Source organism: Misgurnus anguillicaudatus, chromosome 3 (assembly GCF_027580225.2).
Source record: "Misgurnus anguillicaudatus chromosome 3, ASM2758022v2, whole genome shotgun sequence".
Lineage (NCBI taxonomy): Eukaryota > Metazoa > Chordata > Actinopteri > Cypriniformes > Cobitidae > Misgurnus > Misgurnus anguillicaudatus.
Window position 1 is genome coordinate 7,394,485 of NC_073339.2, and position 25,516 is coordinate 7,420,000.

The window sequence follows — 25,516 nt, forward strand, 5'->3', positions numbered from 1 at the left end:
CTGTGACCTCTAACTGAACTACAGGAACAGTATTAACAGTATATACTTAAACAGGCAATAAGTTTTAGTGTCTGTGCCTTTAAGGCAAATGTGTAAACATCCAACAATCCAGCTATATTTCCTCATGCTAACACAAAATTGCTACGTGGTTGGTTTTCTCTGATGGGTTAAAATTCACCAAGTTATGGTCCAATCTGGCCAGGGATGGCAACGCAATTAAATTATACTGACCGTGATAAATAACAAGTACTGCGTTTTTTTTACTCCCGTTTTATGGCGAGAGGCTATTGAGGGTGGTGGAGAGAGAAACTTTGTTATGGAAATAACATTGAATGTGTTATGTGCACTAAGTTTAACGACCACAGTGTTTATCACCTGTTTTCTTACACGTAATAAAAGCAGAACGTGTGAAAATAAATTATTTTAGCTTGCTTAAACTCCCGACACTCCTACACCCCACTGCTATACGCTGTAAAGAGTGAAAGTTGCTCTACTTATAAATTTTACTTTAATTGATAACATTTTCAACTTTTTTACTCAAAGTGCTAAAAAATTCAAATGTTTAGGTGTTACCAATCGAAGGAAGTTGATCCAAATTTTACTTTTAACAGTGTAGCCGCTCCACATTTGAGTTTCCTCAACTAAAAAACTAAAATGCGCACATTTCCTACTACAGTCCTCTTTGTAAAAAAATAGCCCTTCACGACTGAGGTAATGGTCGTTATTAAGGCGAAGGTCGACGGAAGCCATTCATCTCTGTGACAATTTATAACGGAAGGAAGAGGGTCAAGCAGGGTAAGCAAAGCATCATGGGATAATATCTGATAATTGCCTCGCTGGTCGTCCATCACGGTTCATGTCGATAGCAACATGAAATATTAGCATGCTAGCAAATGACCCATTAATGCTAAAGACTCTCTATTGCATTTTAATGCTCAAAGACACTTTTTGGATTAATCATATCATACTTATAAAGAGTACGTCTTGTAAATGGATTCCTGTACTTTAAGCTTATAAAAGGTGTGGGATTAATACTAAACTGATGCAATCTACATTATACACTCTTCAAAATAAAGGATGAAATGTACTCTACTGTCAGGGAAAACAAACCAAAAGCATTGATGACTCTTCATGCACTATGCTGCCTTTTGTATAAAAAATTGCAAGTATGCATATTTTTAATAAGAAGTAAGCTGGTGTGACAAAAAGTTTTAAACCCTGACCAAACATATGACAATGCTTTAAGGAAAATGCTCATAATCTGCTGGATTTGCCAAACCTTGGGTACGGCACGTCTTGAAGACAAGCAGCCAATATACTTCCTCCAATCAATACAGAGACTGTAAAGTGATTGCATTCAGAACGCAAACATCTCCAGCAAACGGCCTGTTTATTGCCCTTCGCTCTTTGCATCCAAGTCTGCTCAGATAAAGATCTATAAATAACTGTCATGATACACAGGGAGGAAACAGATAGGCCAGCACTAAAAAGGTGACCTGTAACAATATGAGGTAATACAATGCCTCCAGAAACACAATGCAGATATATTTACACAAGCATACAGTCTAGACTCTATCCACACAACAAATATTCCTATAACTTAATCTTTGTTGATAAGATCCCTCGCTTTGTAGATAAATAAATGGCAATGGAAAATATAAAAAAATAATTTATAAAACACATACGAGGAGCTCAAACGCAAAAGCCACTAAACCTCACAATTTACCAATTACAGACGTTTCAGCAGTAACAACATAAACAAGTGGCGTCCGTGGTCAACACGTAACTTCCGGTAAACTCCGCTAAGAATAAATAGCAACAAAGTAATTTTAAAGTAGTTTATTTATATAACAAGCAAAAAACAACAACACGTAGGTTACCTGGGAAACCAAACATTTGTTATTTTCAACAAGGTATTTGTTCAAGAGTTCAGTTTAGCAACTAGTCAGACCATTAAAAAACTGAAACCTGAAGAAAAGGTTGGACCAGACGCTTGCATGTGCGTCCGATGAAACCGTCTATAGCAGTGGTTCTCAAACTGGGGTCCGGGGCCCCCAGGGGGGCCGCGAGATGGTGCCAGGGGGGCCCCAATTTTATGGCATTTTATAAAATACATTCATTTATCATGAATTCTGTGTAATTAAACCTAAAAAAAATAAGGCTACTAACCAACAGCACTACTTTGTATAACTTAATATGTTTTGTTTAATTAAAATGTTAAATATTAGAACATTGTCATAAATTTTCTTTGGGGGGGCCGCGAAGGAATGCACTGTACACAAGGGGGGCCGCACGCGGATAAAGTTTGAGAACCACTGGTCTATAGGACCACAATAACTAGGGTTGGCCATCGTTTCATATTTAACGATTCTGATTCCAAATTCGATTCCGATTCCTAACGATTATTGGTTTAGATTCCAAAGGTGTGAAACGCAATCAAATTCAAGCCTTTATAGATCAAAAATACTTATTTTACAGCTGAACACAAAAAAGGAAGCTACATAAAAACTTTTTAGGAGCTGGAAAAGCTTAAACAAACATGGCTAGGCTAGCTCAAAATAATTTTAAAATAATTTCCCCTTGTAACATAACACCTACCTAAAATGGTGGTGACTCAACAACAGAAAATGCACGCATCCCTTTCACTATAAATGTTGTGATCGATCTATTACACTCCTATTATTACACAGTTTTTTCCTGTGTGAGCCGTCCTTTCAAAGCGAGGGAGAAGGGGGTCTCTACTGTCTACTGTCAGCGGTGACTAATAAAGAGCACTCGGTAGTGTCGGTATCAAACAGGGTGCATTCTTTCATGCGATACGGTGAACCAACTGCAGATGCTTTGCTAATTGCTGGTGACACCCATCTTGCAACATAATAGTTAACAATAGCAACAATAATTGCACTTAGCTTTGTCTTTTTGTTCTGAGTTGCAAAATGCAGCCAACCTTTAAAGCACCTTTCACCCCGGTCCATTGTGTGAACTAACTTTTAGTATTCGAGCGGACAGTCGTGTGTGAATTGTTAAGTGGAATCGAAATTGTCATTTGGTTAAGGAAAACACCACCGTTTTTCAATATTTTACTATGTTTTTACCTCAACTTAGATTAATTAATACATACATTTTTTTCAATGCGTGCACTTTTAATCTTTGTACAGCGCTTCTTGAATGTGTTAGCATTTAGCCTAGCCCCATTCATTCATATGGCTCCAAACAAAAGTTTTATTTTGTGCCACCATACTTATTTGTGTAACTACTCATGTAACAGTCTTTAAATAGGGAAAACATGGAAGTGTTTGGTGGCTTCTAAATTCATCCCTGTTTGGAGCCATAGGAATGAATGGGGCTAGGCTAAATGCTAACACATTCACAAGGTAATTTACAAAGATTAAAAGTGCACGCATTGAATAAAGATAGGTTTGTAGTAATTCATCTAAGTTTAGGTAAAAACATAATAAAATATTGAAAAACGGTAGTGTTTTCCTTTAACAAAGATCTGATTCCTTTCTTACGGATTCGATTACAGAACTTGAATTGAAATTTGATTCCCAACCCTAACAATAACCATACATTGTAAAAAAGTGGAAAGTTGGTTCAACCTAAAAAGCTACTTCAATTGGTAACACCTAAAAATGAACTAAAGTGAAATTATAAAGGGGACATATCATGAAAATCTGACTTTTTTAAGTGCTATAATTGGGCCCACAGTGCTTCTCAACCTAGAAAATGTGAAAAAGATTAAACGTAGTTTTGATTAACCACTCTCTGCAAGCATGTGAAAAAATAGGTCATTGAAATTTGGCTCCCCTTGTGATATCAGAAGGGGATAATACCGCCTCTTAATCTGCACTATCCAACCACGGCACTGTCATTTAGTGCAGAGATCAGCTCATTTTTGCTCCCACTTACAAAGTGGCAATTTTAACATGATATAATAAATTATCTGTGGGGTATTTCGAGCTAGAACTTCACATTCGTACTCCACATCAAAAATGTATTTTATATTTTAAAAAAGTTTAGTGAAATGTCCCCTTTAAGTTGAACAAACTTAAGTTGATCCAACTTTTCACGTTTTACAGTGTAATAGCAATATTAATTATTTTAAACAATTTTACACAAGCACTAGTCATATAAGAACTGCTGCGAAATGACTAAAAGGCAAAACTAATGCCACCAATCACCCCATCATTTCACCATCTAGGTTACCTATAGACCCGATATAGTCTGGCTATGAGTAACCAACTTCTAGCCAACAAAAACTTGAATGTCGTAATAACTTGAGAGATTCATGATATTACACTGAAAAAAAACCTAAATGATTAAATTAGGTTTTCTTAAAATGAAATTAACATTAATTAAAATACATTTAATTTTAAGAAAAAATGATTCAATCAGGTTGAATTGGTGTTCTTAATTAAATTACGTAGATACAACAATATTTTTTAAAGAAAAATCATTAACCTGCGCGAGGGCGTGGATGTACTGAAGAGCTATTTATTTACATAATTTAAATTACTGTTAGTTTAAATGTACTTTCATTAAACAACTATACATCATTAAAAAGTGTTTTGATTTAAGATTTAGTTTTTGACCTTTATTTTAATCTGAGAATCCTAGTAACAGTAATTTCTTCATTTTTGTCAGGCGTTATGAAAATGAAAAACGGTACATACCTTTAGTTTGAAATATAACCCTCAGCCGCACTCATTGATAAAAATACTCCTCCGTGATCGTCATGAAAGCACTCGATAAAACAACATCTATCGGGGCTTTTAATTCAAAGTATGCATATTTGGAGAAATATTACTTCAATTTTATATGTTTACTTCAAATTTCTGCAGTGGGGGTAATATTTCACCCATTTTTATTCCAAATATGGCGATATGAGCAAGTTTGAGTCTGCAGTCATTCACACTCAGTTTGTTTCATTCATACGTGAAGCCGGAGGGCGCTAAAGTCTGAAAGTCTCATATGAAAACTTTCATAAAGCAAGACGTCAGAGCTCAGCAGCAGCTGTCAGTCAGACGTGAACTTGAACAGTGACCTGCAACGAGCGATCGCTGTTTTTATAATAACATGCAAATAAAGATGTTTTGATGTTTTAAAATCATGGAGACAATAAACACGATTAAGATTATATATGGTTTGTCTGTATTTTTAACGCTATGTCTGTTATTTTCATAACAGTACTGTATATTATAATGCTATGCTAAGCTAACAGCATAAATAACATAAAATTGTTTATTTTCGGTCTTATTTTATGATCCAAAGCCACATCAGATCACGCATGATTGTTTAAGCACTCGACTTTTGATGTTATAATGTGAGTTTTATTATAAATGCTTTTATTTGTAGTGTTTTGATGGTATGCTAAGCTAACGTACTAGCTGTTCTATAAACATCTGCTGTCTGGAGATATGAGATATGTGTTTCTAGGAATAATTTTGACTGGTAAAGCTTCTTTAAGGTAAGTTTCTTTTTGTAAGGAAGGACTTTAATAAAAAGAAAGTGAATTGAGACAAAAGGAGGAAATAAAACACTAAATAGAAATTATGAGCAATTATTATATTGTTTATAATAATAAAATAAACATTTAGACAGCCATATCCCGGATTAAAAGTTGTTAATGACTCATCCGGATGCTTATTTAATGAGTCTGTTTAAAACACGGAGCAATAGGACAATAAACTGAAAGGATGTTGCGAGATATAAATAAACAAACATTAGCTTAGCATTTTTGCTGTTTTCTCCAAATAAATTTACATGACATGGGTCTAAAAAACATTTCATAAAATACAGAGTTTTAGAGGTATCATCTTCAGATTTAAAACAGAACATGGTCAGACCTGTGGCTTTAACTGCAGAGCATTTCTAGATTGCTCCAAGGCCAATTTCATTTAGATTTTCATAACAATATTTCATACATGTTTGGTGGAGTTTATAAAAAAGAATAATTTAAGCTCTCTATAACAACTTTTTTCATTATGAAAGTAACTAATGTTCACCTCTTAATAAACTTCCAAGTGTCTGCTTTCAAATGAGACCAAACTTATGCTTTTAGTGCAAAGACTTCATAAACTGTATCTATTTTAGTTTGGCTATGACAGTTTTTGTGGGGGGGTTCGGAAAATGGAATGAGGGCTAACAGGTTAAGAAAACTTAATTCAATCATGTGCAACTGGAGATTTTTTTCAGTGTAGCATCATGTAAGCATAGTCAAGGATAGAGATGCACCGATATATATCGGACAATAATCGGTATCGGAAAAAGCTAATTATAAAAGCAAAGTTTCACACTATCGTCCGATAGTTTAAAAACAGCTTGTGGCCGATATATATTCTGTCAATCAAAAAGAGAAAAGGAAAATGCAATAAATTTGAGCTTGTGTATATGAAAATGTAAAGAAACATCAGTGCATCATATTATTTATTTGATTTGATTTTTGACATGTATTAAATTTTCAGTAATAGCCCAAATTTTGCCTTGTTTTAGTCTAGACATCTGGGTTGTGTTTGGACGGCTATTAAACATCATGAACGCAAAATTACCATTTGCTGGTTTTTAAACTAGTCTAGATTGTGTCCCAGACAATAACCAGTAAAAGTATCACAAAACATGTAAATGAAGCAAAACAGTCGAACAGCAAATATACTGTATGTACCAAGCAAAATCTCTATCGATGGACACATCTCATCCATCATCACACAGTAAATATCCTCATACCACCACTTAAGTGCAATGAAGACACTCGAGTGGATCTGTATGGCAACATAACACGTGACAAATACAGAAACAGACGCCGGCTTTCCGCAGAAATCACAGTTTTGTTTGATCAGCTGTTTATTCTTCATCCCTTTGATTTTCCTCCAGAGAGTTCACATGAACAAAAAGCGTGCCAAATAAAGTTCAGTCAGCATTGCACACATCCCAGAATGCATTTTAACTCACCTTAAGTTGAGAGAAAGCTGCTGATCTCTGGACTGGAAGAGATCGGCCAATGAGAAGCTGGTACTTCCCAAGAAACTGCTCTGTTGAGGACAAGCAAAAGACAGAACCTGGTTATGAATCGGCCACGAAAACATTGCCATGAGTTAACCACGAGGCACTAGATGTGAACTTGCACCTGCTTAAACATGCACCCCCGAGGGTCTATAACATACGCTTGTCATTAAAGTTTAAGAGGCTGTATGTGATAAAATGTTTAAAGCCTTCAAAGCTACTGTAAAATACATGCACACTTAAAGTGTAAAACAAACTATATGACCTGCTGGAGAAATAGTTTATCCGGTTTATGTTCCAATTAAACAGGAATGTTTTAAATTAAGTGCCGCCTTCATAGTGAATATGTAGGTGTACTCAAAAGTGTCGTAAATGCCAGTGTCTCTTAATATGAATAAAATTGGTTGAAATTACGATTGTTGTAAGTTGTAAAACGCAGCTGAAACAGATATTTTTGTATAAAAAGAAAAACATAGTGTTAATGATTCATAAAAAAGCACTGCGGTTACAGACAGCGATCGTCTGGTCAACGTTCCCTTAGTGGCGGTGAGATTTTACTGAAAACCATAACCTTGAAGCTCTTTGAGGTCACGTGATGACTGTGTTTGTTTGGCTCGCACCCGTCTAAAACGCTGTGAAATAACGTGACACCAGCGGATGCTTTCAGAAAGACATTGTCATTCCTAGCACACCCCATCTTGACAACCTGGAAACCTGCTACTGTGTGTGAATTCACGCTTGTGTGAGCATGCATAAAGTCATTGAGAAGTACCAGTAAGGGCCATCAATAAACACACACACACACACAAATGTGTATGGAGGTGAAAGAGGAAAAGAGTTGAAGAGAAAGGGAAACAGAGAGATTGACAGACAAATAGATAGGTAAATAGATAGAGCTGCGGTTTGGCATTGTCGAGAGTATAATGAGAAAATAGAGACGCAGAGAAATAAATGGACTGGATGCATTCAGAGCTTGTACTGGTTTTGTTCAGTAGAGAAATACGGTCATACCAAGGACATGCGGCCCTCTACACGGCTCCAATTAGTAATTAAACACACACACACACATACTCATCCCTTGACATTTTCTCTAAAATTAATGTTACAGTAAATGCTTGCTTCACATTTTCTCAGCAATTTTACCCAAGGATAAGATGTGTGAAACAGACCAAGGAGAGCTAGCTGAAAGCACTACATCCAAAATTATATATAGCCAAAAACATGTTGAAAATGTTCAAATACTTTCTCCCAACACACGTTCATATACAGACACCTTTAAATAAGCCATTAATACTGCAGGTTGACTTTCCTGAAATGGTCAAAAAAAAATCCCTAGCTATCACTGAGGCGGTACCTTTTGAAAAGCATACCTAAAAGGGGGTCGCACATCGGACCGCGCCGTTCTAAAAAAAAAACACATTGTTTTCTATGAGTATACACACCCCAGCGCCGACAGGTGGCGCCTGTCCGGGGTGCCCAACTTTGACACAGGAAGTTGCTCAAATTCCTGTTGCGCCATATACACTGTATATATGGCGCAACATACATATAATGGTGCGTTCACACCAGATGCGAATGAAGCGTTGAGCGCAAGTGATTTACATGTTAAGTCAACAGTGTAAAAAATTAGCTGTAATTATGCAGCTGGTTGCCAGTAACTTACTGTAGAAGATAAAGACTGAAAATGTTTCATGTTCCTTTAACTTTGAACAAACAGTTGCCAGTATATAACATAAATGTAAAATCTACAGTAAGTTACTGTCAGCTAGTTGCCAGTAATACCCATTAATACTGTAATTTCTACAGACATTTTTTACAGTGAATGCAAAAGCGCGATAGACATCCTGCAGCGCATTTCACGCAAATGACATGGCACGAATTGAGCATTTTGCGCGATTTTGACGCGGGTAAAGCGTGATTCGCCACAGAGCGAACATTAAATAACATCACATTTGTCCCAAATCATTAACGATTAACATTGGCTGCTAACGTATATTTTGCATTTTTAAGTAGATGCTATCTGACTAAGCTCACGCTATTTAATGTGCACTTCCGGTACCTCCAAGGTACATAGTGGTACCAAATGTACACATATAATGGTGTGTTCACACCAGACGCGAATGAAGCGTTAAGCGTGAGTGATTTACATGTTAAGTCAATGCAAAGACGCGATAGACATCCTGCGGCGCAATTCACATGATAAGTGACATGGCACGAATTGAGCATTTTGGGCAATTTTGATGTGCGTAACGCGTGATTCGCGCAAATTGCGCAACTTGAAAAATCTGAACTTTGGTGGATATTCGTGTTGTTTTAACCAATCAGGAGCTTGCTTTAGTACTGACGTGATTACGACGTAGCAAGCTGAGGCAGAAATACGAAACAACAATGGAGGACAAAATCATTGTCGCTGTATGTGGACACACGGCACATCTTTTTACTTTTATAGAAACAGGAAAAAAAAGAAATCTTGCTTGGAACAAAGTGAGTGAGGAGGTCGGACAATCTGGTAAGTTATAAAAAATGCTCTTTACTCAATTTAAGCTATATATATATATATATATATATATATATATATATATATATATATATATATATATATATATATATATATATATATATATATATATATATATATATATATATATATATATATTAGGGCTGTGAATCGATTAAAATTTTTAATCTAATTAATTACATACTCTGTGATTAATTAATCTAAATTAATAGCCTACATAATTTTTGCTGTGAAAGTATTAAATATTTCTTTTTAAATAAATCAGTGAATAATCAGCATTAGTTACATCAAAGCTAAAAAACTCTTTTATTATAACAGTATTTTCACTGTTCAAATAATGGCCATAACAATCAACAAAAATGACCTAAAGTAATATGCTAAGGAAATAAAGTGCTTCAGGAAGATTATTTACGAAAAGTTTAACAGTGCAATATCAATTGCAGGGCTTTTTTGTGCAATTGGATGACATCAAAGTACCGCGAGAGCATTTAGGAAGCAGTCTTCTGTTATGATTTCTCGAACTGCTCTCACGGGATTTGGATGTCATCATCTGCTTCTTGGTTCTTGTGGCGCCACATGAAGTGTACTCACTAGTTTAACAAACCCGTTTTATCAGCCACTGGTTAGATCAACGTAGCAGCCAAAACGCGACGCGAGTAATCACGCACGAGAGAAATCATTTACCCACAAAATACAGGACACCTATACTGTGCAAAGACACATGTTAATTGGCTGTTTGGTTTTCTGATCCCAATCTTCATCATTCCGCTAAGCCAAGTCAATCTCCATTGGTCATTTACACCTTTATCGATCTCCAAAACATCGGAGCCTTCCTGCATTATAAGTATTTCCATGCTAGCTGAAATAAAGTTTTACCTCAAATTACGCGCTACAGCCAGAAAACCCGGAGTGGATCCGGTGCGTAGTGAATACAGAACACTTACAGTGGAGAGAGGAACGTGATTTTTCCCACTCCAGGCTTTGATCACATCCCACTTAAAAAGCTGAATACACGTCGTCTTTATGAAAAGTGAATTTAATAATTTTGCAATTCCGTGTAACGACGGAGAACTTCACTCCATGTGCTTTGTATGATGTGGTACTTTAGAGTGGACGAACTCTATGATATGCAAATTCTGTGCTGCAGGAGGTGCATACTTTATTTTTATCATCACTTCCATCAGGCCGTTTTTTTATAAGTAAATGTTCCAGTCAATGATCCAGTCACCGCCAGCGCATTCTCGTCTACCTCCTTAATTTTACAGTCAAATGGTGGCTAGAATGTATCCAGGTTCAAAGGTCAATACGGAATGGATTAATCTGCGTTATTTTTTTTAACGCGTTATTTTTTGTTAATTTCACAGCCCTAATATATATATAAATAAATAAATAAATATATATATATATATATATATATATATATATATATATATATATATATATATATATATATATATATATATATATATATATATATATATATATATATATATATATATATATATATATATATATGTAAGCAATAAGGTACGAGAGGCTTCGCGTCGTGCCTAACAACGCCCTTCAGCCGTTACTTATTCACGATACAGTACTTGCCTCGAGTACCTTATTGCTTTTATAAAACGGTTACCACACAATATTAAAGTAAAAAAAATATTAGTGCAACTTTCATGAAGTTAAATCAATAAAAGCATTCCTTCCGCTAGAAAAAATAGTCCCTGACTGCGAACAACAACATGAAAGCTCAAATAAAAACAACAAACTGTTCTCAGACTTTGTCTCATTATATGTTTATGTGTTGCTAAGGGTGTTGCTAAGGGCGCAGTGATATTAAATAGAACCGTTGGGTGAAGCGGTCATAGCAGTGTTTTATTGTGAATAAAGCACACCTATTGACCAATCAGAATCAAGGATTGGAACTAACCGTTTTATAAATATATATATATATATATCGAGACTACAAGCTAGCTAAAGCCGGCAAATTGAGTGTATCTGAATGACGAATTTACAGGCCGAAGCGGGAGGAATTATGATAATGACCGCCGTGTTCACGTCAACAAGCCCAGAAAGTAAACTGTTGCCTACAATCTGTGTGTTTGTTGTAGTACAAGAAAAGAGATTTACGTTGGAGATGACAACTCGCGTCAATCGTTAACTTTGAGGTATGTACCTTTTGCATATACTAATACACACTTACGCAACAAAGGAAATGTAAAATCGTGAATCCATAGTTGCTCTTTAAAAGGTACTGCCCTAGTGACAGCTTGGGATCATTTTTTACTGATGGTGTAAAAACTCACCCAAGTAGCTCTGTAATACTTTATTGGCATACTTTTACCAATACCATTGGCAGGCCCATTTATCTAAATTCACCGCTATTGCTGGATCAAATTGGTGTAGTTATGGCATAGCAGCAGGTGCACTCAAATGCTGGGTTATTTTCAATCAAAAAAGGACAAACCCAGCCGTTTTGTTAAATTAACCCAGAAAATGTTTACGTTTGACCCAAGGATGAGTTAAAACAACCCTGCATAGGTTAAATTACTCGTCCCTTTTTGACCCAATGCTGGGTTGAAATAATAAAATAACCCAACATTTTTTAGAGTGTAGATGTCTAACTAACTGGACTATTTTAACCTACTATTGAAACCAGTAACAAAGCAACACTGGGGGGACTCCCTTTAATCTCTAAACCAACACACAAGAGCTGGGTGGAGGTTTGCTGAACTTAGCGTTCCAATTCTTTTGAAACTTGTGGTCATGTACGAATGCCTGACGTATGAAATGAGCTATAATATCCTATGATTGTCCTCTCCAAAGCACTTTATCCGTAAACAAATACCTGGAAAGCAACACGGACAACAAGCTAAAAATCTCAAATTGTTCTTTCCGTTATGTATGCTATGAAATTATTTACTCGTATCGGTTGACATGCGAGGTTTATCCAGACTGCTGCTGTCAAAGATGAGTCACGGATGAAACAAGGAGATCTGTCGCACAGTTGTGCTTCACATGATGAAATATCTGGGAATATTTTGTACTGTTTTGGTAATCGGAAGCGCGACTCTGTTTATTTCCGTGCACGGCTTAGCATCATCACGGGAGAAGGTCGCTATCTGCTATATGGGAGGTTATTTCATAGAAATAATGGTGATTTATTGATCTCGCATGTCTTGAAAAGGTTGCAGGCCAATTTCCAGTATTGACAGAAGACTGAGCAGAATTGCTGTGAGTCAACGTGACACTACAAATACTCTGTAATTGGTCTGAAAGTATTTTGCACGTCATCTACAAAGGATTCGGTCTCTGTAGCTCAGTTGGAAAAGCGTTGCCTTACTAGCGCAAATGTCATGGGTTTGATTCCGAAGGAACACACAGAACTGAATGCACCGTAAGTCAGTTTGGATAAAGGCGTGCAAATAAATGTCAAATTTGTCAAAAGCAATCCACAGATACATCACCCATATTGCATAAATGCTTTGCATTCTCACTAAAAATACTCCACTCAATACAAATACTTGACACACAGGGTAAAAGAGGGCAAAACACACCAGTACAGCACTTTCCTGTAAACCGGATTTTCCTGATCAATGATATCATCAAGTTTATTCATGCTATATATCCCCATGCTGGGCATATATTGGACAGAACACCTGCTGGGTTAAAATTGACCCAATGCTAGGTTGTTTTACAGTTGTTCTCAGTCGCTTTGATCAGAAATTCATTTGTTTAAAACACTTTGTTCAACCTCTACATCATCAAGCAAATCCTCATTGTTTTGGACAAATTGCAAATGCTTTGGTACAATCATGCAGTTGATTATGTACAATTGTCTGCTGTTTGCTACGATTTCAATTGCTTATGTAATTTTCATCAAAATGCATTATACTGCTTTCTGTTGAGTAGTCTTACACCTCCAAACATTTAGGAATTAGTTTATGCAAACTAATGCAAGATTGTAGCATGCTTTAAATTACATTTAAATTATTTTGCAAATAATTTGCGAATGATTTGAGAAATGCTTCAAAACGAGTAAGAAAAACTGGAACCTAACTGCTGGGTTATTATAACCCATGGTTGCATAACAACAACCAAACCTTGAGTCATTTTTAACCCAGCATTGGTTTGTTTTATTCAATCTCATTGGTTGCAGGTTCCTGAAACATTGAAATAATATCTGTTATGACAAAAAACTTGGTTTTAAAGGTCACCTATTATGCAAAATCCACTTTTACAAGGTGTTTGGACATAAATGTGTGTTGGCAGTGTGTGAACATAACCACCCTACAATGAACCACCCTACAATGTTTTAATCCACATTTAGGGCTCCTACACCTTAGTTTAAATTCAAGGACCTTTCAATGACTTTCCAGGTCCAATACCCTCAAGTTCAAGGACTAAACACATTTCAAGTGAGAGCAAGGTTACATCGTGTTACCTTTTAAGATACATTGTTACATTTCCCTTTCGAGGGAACTCGCGCTGCGTCACTGCAGTGACACTTTGGGGGCGCCTACAGGGGTAAGTGCGTCTGAATGTGCACATCAAACTCAACCAATGGTGAGGCCCAACGACAAAGACAGGGTGACACGAGAGCCAGGAAGTATATCACTATCTGAAATATTGCCAAAGACGGCGTTACAGGGACGCAGGAAGTATGGCAAGGGAGACGAAGCATCTCGTTCCCTTCTCAGGGAACAACAGTTACATACGTAACCCAAGATGTTTTTACTATGCAAAAAGGCATTTTGGTATGAATCAACATTCGCATACAGAAGATATAAGCATTTGAAGCGAACAGTATAGCACGTGTGCTAAATAAGTCTAGAATTTTTATGATATTATCCTACACTACACAAGGAATAATATGGATTTTTTTCCAGAAAACTTCTTGCATAAATTAGATTCAAGCACTTTCAATGACCTGTATCTATGTATGTATATTTTCAACTTCCCAGGGCCTTGAATTTCCCCCCAGATTCACAAACTTCCAAGGATTTCAAGGACCCGTGGGAACCCTGCCCATTAAACCAAAGCAGTCTCATTACACATGCCATTTTGATTCCCTTATCAATGTGATGTCACATTGATGAAGCCCCGCCCAGTAACAGTCCTGCATTACCATAAGCGAGTTGTACTTTGTCCACTGGATACTATTGTCTCAGACTGTATTAATCAGACCTATTTTTAACTAAAAGTGCTCACTGTCTGTTTGTAAGGAAGCGAGGAGCTGTAGCTCATTTGCATTTAAAGGTACAGACATTAAAACAGCGCGTTTTTCCTCCCACCCACATAGGGGCATTTTGGACATGCTATAATAAATAATCTGTGGGGTATTTTGAGCTGAAACTTCTCAGAAACATTCTGGGCACACATGAGACTTATAAAAAGGCCGTATAGGTGCCCTTCAAAGTTTAAAATGGCGTAATATCACCCTAGCAAAAAGTACTTTTATCTTTTTTTTTAAGGGTTTTCAATTAAAACTGAATTTGATATTGTCTTTCACACAAACTTGTGTAGTTCCAACAGTATTTATTTTCTTAATAATCACAACCATATACTGTATACAATACCGTGCAAAAGTCAGTAAACACCACCATTACATTTTGTTTTGCAGTGGTATAGTGACCATACAGTATATAATTATTTCTTAGTCTGTTTATTAGAAAACAACCAGAAAACTTGTATAAATGTATAAGCTAAAGTGTGAAGTGTTAGCAACAGCAGGAAACTGATGGAAAATAAAATGAAATCTAAGTGTGCTCCTGCATAGCTCAGTGGTAGTGCATTGCATTAAGAGCATTGCATTAGCAACAGGTCATGAGTTCAAACCCAGGCAACACACATACTGATACAAATGTCTAGCTTGTAATGCACAAGTCGTTTCGGATAAAAGCGTCTAAATGCATAAATGATAGCATAAATATGCATAAATATGGATGATCATTAAAACTTTGCAAAAACAACAAGCTGGTGAACTCTACTGTACAAATGTACTCTACGAAAGCTATTGTACAAATACTTGAAATTTACCCCTTAAGCACTTCGCTGTACATACGGTATGCTTGTCATGTTTTCTTCAAATGCTCCATACGTCACAAACAATACATACTGTGAATTGTGCGTTTATCGCGGCTAAATCGGTTTCATACAGTCGCACACTCGCAAAGGTGGGACTTCCCGATGCTTAACCACCTGCGGCGTACTCATTTTTCGTCACCGTGCAGCTTTCTTCCTCGTTTCTTTCCGTCCTATGGCACCTCGGGCAAACTCATGAAGGGCCAGACATCAACTCACCAACAGTCTCGGGATGACTCACGCAGCCTTTCCAACTGTTGGTGGAGGAATTTTCGATCTTTAAAGGCCAGCTTGTGTTCTGACCTCCTCTACTTCCTTCCTTAGTCTTGCTAATTTATCAGCCGCGCTGTTGCTTTTGCAAGATAACACCCACCCCACACACACATGAAAAAAAAATGTACGCACAGTATATTCAAACAACACTTAAGTCGACAACTATATATCATTTGGTTTTGTTGTGCCATTCATCTGCACCCTTTGTCTTGGTAGATCATTGTGTAGGTTATGGGTTTAAGTCAAGTCAAGGGATAAAATGCATACAGTAGATGCAAATATTAAACAAATGTGCATGGGCAAGCACGCACCCACATACAAACACAATGGTTCAGTATGCAATGCAGCGGCTCTACAGTACAGCATGCATTAGCATAAACTGTTTACATTTACAGTATGTTATCTTTCAGTTTATCTTTCAGTTCAACCGCAGTCATGTAGGGCAACAGTTAGAAGAATGCTGCTGAGCCTGCTGAGTCAACATGGCTAACTGAACAATACTTCCAGTATGGACAATTAAAAATAATAAATATCGCTGGGCCTCTAGAGGACACAGAGTTGTTGTTTTCAAACAGGTCTCCAAAACAAATCCCTGTTTACCATTAGTCCCACCCCCAAAGTAATGTCATCGGTTGAGCCAGCAACTTGAGCTTGAACTTTTTTACAGAAGTACAAATTGTTTACATCTAGTTAAAGGTGCCAAAGAATGCAACAATGAAATAATCTGTGAAATTGTTTTTTTAATATCTACATAGAAGGTATGTGCGTTTACTAAGTGCAAAAAAGTTTTACATGTCCATTTACAACCCTAGGATTTGCTTTTAAAATGAAAAGGTCTATTATTACCTTATTTAAAAGGGTCATGAATAATAATGTTGAGCTCTGCTCTGATTGGCTGTTTCTCAGAGCAGCTCCTTCAGTAGCTCTCTGTGTGCGTAAACAGATCTTATGTTTGAGTCTGTATCAGATGAAGATACAGAATTTGAGGAATAATCAATTATTTGGAGATTGTTAACGGACGTTTCTGAGTTTTTTTCTTTTTTAGTATGGACCTGTAACTGTAACGTCAATAGTAGAACTTAACTAAACGCTAGCATATAGCATTAATTAGCATGTAGCGCTAACTTAGCAGTTACAACTTTGCTTTTAGCATTGTAACAACATTTTACTTAATGTAATGTGTAATTTAATGTTGGGAGTGTACATCTCAACTGTTACGTCACGATGTTATGTTGAGATTGGCCTGTTTTCCAGCAGTGTTTTGCATGCACGAGGTTTAAATAAGGAGGAAACAATCGTGTTTGAGGCTCATGATACGTCATTACCTTGTAAAGAATTCTTATTATACATCTATGCCTAAATAAATACAGTTTTACATTCTAAGGCACGTTTAAATGCAAAATAATCTTTGAAAGGAAAATTCATTTAAAGGTATGGTGTGTAATAATAGGATCTCTTGACAGACAACCTGATCTCACGAATTTCCGTGGCATAGTCACAGAATTTTTTGCTAATTTTTCCGTGGCATTCTCACGCATCTCCGCATATTTCCGTGGTCCTGCCACGGACTTTATTTTCCGTGGCATTCTCACGGATTGTTTACTCAACTGTTTTGTCCTATTTTCTTACCATTGTCGCTTCGGTTTAGGGTTAGATTTACATAAAATGACATCCCTACCCAAACCCAACTCTAACCCATTCACCAGGTGACAATTGATTAAAGTTTAGAAAATATAAAAGAATGCATCAGAAAAAATAGTATAAACTAGGGATGCACCGATAAGATTTTTTTGGGCTGATACCGATACCGATTTAAACAGACAACTTCTGGCCGATGCCGATACCGATATTAAACACTATACAGTTGGTCTATTAGCTAGTTTATTTCTGCATCAAATTATTTTTACTGAACATGGATTGGATCTAATTAACATTCAACTGGCCAACATAATAAGAGGCACAAATTAAGCTAAAACAAATATAATAAGACAGCATGACAATCTTCAAATGTGTTTTTTGCTATGCAGCATTTATTTTATTAACAACATTAACTCATTTTTTACATATAATGGATTTCTTGATGCAGTTAATTAATAAACAATCGGTATCGGCCTTTCTCGTGCTATTGCCGATATGCTGATGGTTTCAAATTCATCAAAAATCGGCCTATAAATATCGGCAGCCTATACATCGGTGCATCACTATTATAAACAAATACTTAAAGTGAAATACTAACGCAAACACCAAATCTAACCCTAAACCGAAGCGACAATGGTTTGAAAATAGGAAAAAGCAGTTGAGTAACCAATCTTTGAGAATGCCACGGAAAAGAAAGTCTGTGGCAGGACCATGGAAATATGCGGAGATCCGTGAGAACGCCATGGAAAAATGAGCAAAAAAGTCCGTGACTATCCCACGGAACTTTGTGAGATCATGTTGCGACTGAAATGTAAAATAATATACAAAACTATATTATCAGGGGTGTATAAAGACCTTTCATAATGAACCATTACCTTAGAACGAGACCTTTTTATCTACATACACCTCTTACATGGAACTTGCCATTTTGTGCCGCCATTTTTCTACAGAAGCTCTTAACGGACAATTTTTTTTACTAAGACAATGACATGTTTGTCCGGTGGCGGCTACCGTAGCTTCTCTATGTGTTTTTAAAATCGAGGGGTGAGCAGTGGACTAAACCGTTGGTTGCAATTTGCAACCTCACCCCTAGATTGTGCTAAAATTTACACTCCACCTTTAAACGCTGAAAAACGTCACCTTTATTTGCACATTTAAAGTAGAAAAGTTTCAAAAACCAATTCAAATAGCAGACTTAAGCCCAGAGTACAGTCTGCATGGAGTATAGTCTGCACACACACACACACATTCGAACCTACAGTCTTGCAAAGTATTGGTTAATTGACACAGATGTTCAACGCATGAGCGACCTACGCGTACAATGTACACAAAATCCAAAGGTGCACGTACAGTACGCACACACTCTGATGATGACGAAAATTGTATCACGCGGACCCTCGTGTACTTCGGCCTTAATGCTGAAGATATCACCAAAAACAAAGTCTGAATGGAGTCCGCAAATACAGTGGTTCATTACTAACCACAGCATCTGAGGAATATCAACCAAAAACAAACATCAGAAAGTAAACATTTAACACGAGCGAGATCAATGACATTCATGAATTATGATAAATTCTCTTTTTCTGACAGGCCGAGGATCAAAAACAAATTTCTGCTTGTGTCCCCCTATTTGACAACGGATGAAGCGTGTGCACGCTCAAGGCACAACGCTATTAATCATTCACATACATTTACTTAGCTACCTAAACAAGGACATGCCATAGACATCTATTATTTTAATATACAGTAGCTAACTATGGTCTCTACAGACAAACCCAAACAGAAAACCTTCTGCATACATACACTTCAAAAACATACACAATCATTTTCTCAATGCTGTATGTCCCTGCAGGAATGAGCTCACTTCTGTTGGACAATTTGTCGCCAACTATATGTAAGTAAACACACACACGCAAAACACATGTGGCTCTTCAACGACAGCACATCTGACACTCCAAATCCCACGTATTTCCACCCTGATCACAACAGTCATTTCCAACCCGTAAGTTTGAGTCACGTCTGCGTCTCGAGCAATCAGAAACCCTTGCGTCCGCACCTACACACACACACACACACACACATAAGCCTCCTCATCACATGTTGACATCCTGGAGACTCACTTGAGAACAGCACTGACGGATCCAGAGAGGAAGTGTCGGAGCGGTGCCGTGTGACGGGGCAGATGAGCGAGGGGCTCTCCACACCCCCTGCTAACAAGCGCCGGTCTGGAGCATGTGCAGTCTCCCACTCGTCTGTTCATACCAGCCGGGGCGAGCAAACCTTCACACACACACACACACAAGCGTGCGCCGGCGGAGGGTGCAGCATGCAGGAGCGACAACACAACCTGACTGAATAAACCTCTGCAGACCTGAGTCAACGCCAGAGAGAGAGAGAGAGAGAGAGAGAGCGAGAGGTAGAAAGAAAGGGGAGGGCAAAAGCTGGGGAGGCGTGTAATACAGAGATTAAGGAAGGAACACAGAGAGAGAGAGAGAGAGAGAGAGAGAGAGAGAGAGAGAGAGAGAGAGAGAGAGAGAGAGAGAGAGACACAGACAGCAGAAGTGGTAAAACAGAGAGATAATTTCTCACACTGAAAGCTGAAGAGTTAAACAGTAACTAGTAACTGAAGTCAATGGTTATGGCTACTTAAATTGACAATATACACAAAAACACAAACATATACAGGTTGTGTATAAGTGTGTAAGAAGCATGTGTGGTCCATATAAGTGAAATGTGTGTTTTCTCTGCTTTGCCCTACAGTTGGAGGAATTACGGTTTTATGGGATTAAAGTTAATCCACACACACAAACACACACACACACACACACACACACACACACACACACACAAAGATGACGGTCTACTACATTAGTGCAGACATGTAGGCTAGACATCCCACATACACAATATTGTTTTATGGAGATGATATTTGTTTAAATCCAACCCCTAAACCTCACACAAACCTGTTGATATTAATAAATTTGAAGCTAAATGTTTTTTTGGTGACAATTTTTGACTTTGTCATTTAAATAGTTTAAGCCAAAATGCCAATACAAGTTTCACTATACAGTCATACAAGTTTGGCCACACCCCCAAACTTTCCTCCGTATCTCCAGTTCAGTTACTGTAGGTTTGATGGCTGCCGAGCATGGACGGCCCGCTTCAAATCACCTCCAAATAATTTTGTTTTGATGATTGTTGCACATTTTCTGTTAATCCAATAAACCTAATTTCACTTCTGAAATATTTCCGTGTCCTTCAGTTAGTTGATAGATCAAAATTACATTGATGATCCAAACACCCAAATATTTATAAATGAAAATCATGGAAATTGTCCGGGGTGCACAAACTTTTGCATACGACTGTATTACAGAGGAACTTTAGCTATTTAACGCATTCTGACTTATTAACACTGTTTAAGAGTTGGATTAATCATGCTAAACATAGCGTCGAAAAAGCCGTTGAACGTTTGACAGAGTAATTCTGTACCGAATGCACTTTGTCAGAGTTTATACGAGTTTTTTTCGAACATGAAAGATTCATACGTAACAATCTTGCTGTTTTTATTTCATGGGCAATTTCACTGCAGGAAGTACAGTGACAGTGCTTATATGGGCACTTTAACCGGAATAGTGCACGCACACACCAACCAGGGGCTGACACGAAATCAACAACACCTAAGAACCCAATGGAAACAATGGGTATAGTTTGTTTATCCGGGGTAGCAGCGTGTTTGTGCATGTGTTTGTTTAACGCTGGATTACGTTGAAACGGGTCGGTCCCAATGGGGTCACAAGTTGCATGTGGTAAGTAAAACTGCATCAAATGTCTGTTTTGTTGGCAATCATTGGGTAAGTGCATATAATGCAAACGACATGAACATGTAGTGAATCATAAGTTATTCAGAGATCGTGGGATAATGTTTTGTGTGTTTTGCTTGCCAACCCAATGTCACAGAAATTTGTGTTACAGTCACAAAATATTTGATTAATGTATTCGTGTTATTGACACAAATTTCCGCTGTTTTCCGTGCCACAAATGTCTTTTTCGTGTCACTCAGCGCAAATTACTATAAATAGTTTTTTGTGTCTGTGGCACGACTTTCTTTATCGTGACATTTTATATTTTGTTTTCTCATTGTTTTTTCCTATTTCTTTTCCCATTGTTGCTAGGGGTTGTGGTTAGAACCACTTTCTATGACATCCTAACCCAAACCCCAACTCTAATGGGGCGAGTTCAATGATTTGCGAGTGTAGATTACATAAAAGTCAATGCAAAGACGTGATCAGATGCGTCCTCGCGCGGGGCGATGCGAATGACGTGAATTGGGGGGTGCGATTGCTGTGAAAACGCGCACTATTTGCCTCAAACGCACCTTCGCTCAAGTTAAAAAAATTCAACTCAAGAAAAATTTGCATGCCACAAAGTTAAATCCGGCAAATAATCTAGAGCGATCAACGCGATGCTTCGCATTTGGTGTTTACACAGCATAACCCCAACTCCAAGCGCGAATAGTTTTAAAAGCAGAAGAAAAACATTTAGAAACCAATGCATAAAATTACATCCTAACGCAAATCCCGAATCTTACCCTTACCCCAATCGACAATGATTTAAAAATAGAAAAAAATCTATGAAAAAAAAAATATAAAAATGACATGTTAAAGAAAGTCATGCCACAGACACGAAAAACTATTTAAAGAGTTTCATTGCAAAACAAGATAACTCCCTTTTTTAAAATTTTTCAGAAATCTTGTTTTTTGGTTGTGCATTCCAATTAATATAAACTCAACTGCAGTTAGTTTGTTTTAATTTAAACCTTCATAACTTAAAAAAATACAGCTAAGTAGCACCATAAAACAAAATAATAACATGATAACATAATAATAAACATGTTTTGTAAAAAATGTTAAAAACGGAGTTATCTCGTTTTGCAACAAAACTCTTCATTTATAGAAATTTGTGCTGCAGTGGCACGAAAAAACAGCGGAAAATCGTTAATTTATAATATAAAAAAATAATTTATTCAAATATTTTGTGAACACGACTTGTCATGAGATAGGGTAGTGCTTGCTTGTGAGTCGCTCCGCCCGTGGTACACCTCCAGGATCTCAGGTTTATTCTAAATAATTTGGTACAGCTGATCTGTGTTTTATAAATTTTATAAAAACTAAAAACTCTTTGGAGATATGAAGGATGTAATACTACTCTATAGCTACTCAAGATTAACATGGGATAAGCAGAAACACAGTGTTATGTGAGCTTTAAAATAAAGTTTGCTCTACAATAAATTAAGCCAAAAATATTGATAAAATATTGATTGTGAATATTTTTATCCGTCAGTTTACATTATAAATGCGTGTATCCGATTCATATCTGATTTATTTCCACATATAAATGAGGCCTGAAACCGATTGGACAATATCAGAATCTCTGCGTTTTATTCCTGCTTACACATTCCTGGGTCAAATCCAATTTGTGCCAAAAAATGGTGTAAGTGCGGCCATTGTGACCTAAACACAATGATTCAGAATTGACCTTTCATGTCCACCACATTTAAAGTTAAAAAGCCATTCTAAGCACTCAAACCAGCCGTTATTGTCATAGCGTCATATTCGTTTCACGTAATTAATTAAAAGGTATTTCAATTGAAGCCATAAAAATGAAACCTTGGTAATGAATGCAGTCTTTTGAAAGAGATTTCCCACAGCATTCTAAGGTGATTTCTTGGCTCGCGATGATTTCAATTCAAGGCTGTTCAACTCCTACCTTGAGTTGAAAGGCCATATCTACATTACAATACGAATCCATTCATGACACACTCAACTATTGTGCAAATACAGATGGTATAATGATGTTTTTTGCCAAAGCCAATTCTTTTCTGAAGTCTAGCACAGACTTCAACTGTTTCATTTAATAGCTACAGATATAGTATGTTTGTCTATTTGGTAGATTTACAAACACGCTGCTGTCCATTATTTGAGTTTTTTCTATAGCAGTCAATAGCCAACACAACATAACTCATTTTCATATTATTGACGACAGATTTAGAAACATTTTTCAACGAAATGTTTAGCAGGCGTTATCGTGTTTATTTTTAACAATCATTCCATATAAATATACACTTATAAAAATAAAATTCACAGTGAAGTCATAGAAGAAACATTTTGGGTTCCTTGAAACAGCATTTCTTTCTTAGCTTCTTGTAGGCTGAAGGACCATTTTGCACTAGAGGTCTTCTCGGGTCCAAAAAAAGATACCTGACCCGAAATGACCCGAATCACTTTTTACGGAAACCAGACGTGCATTACTATTTTTTTTTAAAGACCAACTTAAGAAAAACCAGGCAAAATTAGTCCCGAGTCCGATCTGACATTTTACCCAAATTTAAACGGCACAGACGTGTATACAGTCAGCGGCCTGAAAGAAACCCTAGTGGCCTCGCAACCAATTTGGTCCGCTGCTCCATTATTTTCATGTTATCTGAAGACAACATTAAGGTAACGTGCTATCTTGGACTAACGCAATTTACGAAAGAGTTTTAGCGAAGTGAGTGTCCATTGCCATGGATACATTGCGCAGTGAGTCCAAGATTTAAAATATTTTTCTTACAATATAGCATTGATTACCTGCAAAAGACCTTTATTAACCCTTTGGAGATGTGTTGATTACTTCTGTGAAGGATGGATGAACTTTTTTGGACTTTAAAGCAACACTAAAGAGTTTTTGCTCTTTGCTCCCCCTACAGGTTGGAAACGGAATTGTCCATTACCACTGTCGTAAATAATTTAGCCAACTGCAGCAAAGCTGGCTCTGACTGGATTGTAGGTATGCTGTAAAGCAAGTTTTTGTAGTTTTCACTCGAACTACAGGACCGCGACCCGACGGTTGGAAATTTCTTTAGTGCGGTTTTGGCCGATAGAGGGCTGCAAAGCGAATGTGAAAGTGCCGCTCACCCTATTTCGAGTGGATGAACGACTGAAACGGTTTTGGAAACGTTAATTTAAGGTAAAAAGAAACTCTTTAGTGTTGCTTTAAAATCAAAAGTTGTTCACTAATCCCTGTTTTCTCCCATTAAAAAACTCCAAATGTGTTCGTCTGAAAGATGATGGACATGTGCATCTCCGTTTGCTTGAGGGTAAATACATTATGGGGTAATTTTGATATGTGGCTGGAGTATTGCTTTAAGTATATAAATATACACGCGGTTTGTGTTCTTCCTGTCAACCCATGACCTTAGCTCTGTTTGCATTTTTGCTCGGGCAACTAAGCAAAAGAAACAGTTCAACTAAAAGCAACTTTCACATACAGTCATATAGCAAGAAATGAAATGACTACACTAACAAACATCCCTGACCTCAGACAACAAAAGTGTGAACGAAACACTATTCACAAACCTTTATAACCTGATGTCATTACAACCAAACATGAACTGACATTCGTTTTAACACAACATCTCAGACTAATGTTGTTAGTTCATGTTTATCTGAAATGTAAAGATCGCACAAAAACACTCAGTTATATTTAACCCCAAATTTCAAGGTAAAAGACATTAGCGTTACTGTAATGTGTTTAAGTTTGCAGTAATACCATAAGGTTTCTAATAGTTTCCTAGTAAAAAAATCAATAAAGCAGAATCATCAGCCACATACCTGTTTGAACATCCAAGCGACAAATGTTTTCAACTTCCCAAAAAAACAGTGGACTTTTGCATTACAGTGTTATTCCTAAAGCAGGTTTGTCAATAAAAATCCCCATATAATGCAACAAAACACAGCGTTAACGTGTACTGGGTAATAGGTATTGCCAGGAAGAAGAGCAGAGTCATTCCACAACGTGTCCATGCACGCTGCACACCTCAACATAACTCCTGACTTTCTATTCCTTCCAACAGGGTCAGCCGCATGGATTAAAAAATTGGCTGCTTTTCAACTCATGAGAAGTAGGATTTACAATAATATTCCGGTGGGGTGTGGCCTATTTAAATTCAATTTTGAACTTAAAGAGGCAAAC

General features: G+C 37.1%; 1 protein-coding gene across 7 annotated transcripts in view; it reads right to left on the minus strand.

Annotated features, from left to right (window-relative positions):
- inpp4b (inositol polyphosphate-4-phosphatase type II B) overlaps positions 1-25,516 on the minus strand; it is a 193,259-nt gene that overhangs the window by 121,225 nt on the left and 46,518 nt on the right. For 4 of the 7 annotated variants that reach the window (XM_073860299.1, XM_073860318.1, XM_073860294.1 and 1 more), the window contains exon 3: positions 6,949-7,028. Coding sequence is in view for 2 of the 7 variants with exons in the window: in XM_073860296.1 (XP_073716397.1) it covers positions 6,949-7,028 (80 nt within the window). In the remaining 5 variants the exon portion in view is untranslated. Of the gene's footprint in view, positions 1-6,948; positions 7,029-15,814; positions 15,839-19,626; positions 19,894-25,155; positions 25,313-25,516 lie in introns of those variants that run through there. The other 3 variants (XM_073860307.1, XM_073860311.1, XM_073860314.1) reach the window with 3 other exon arrangements.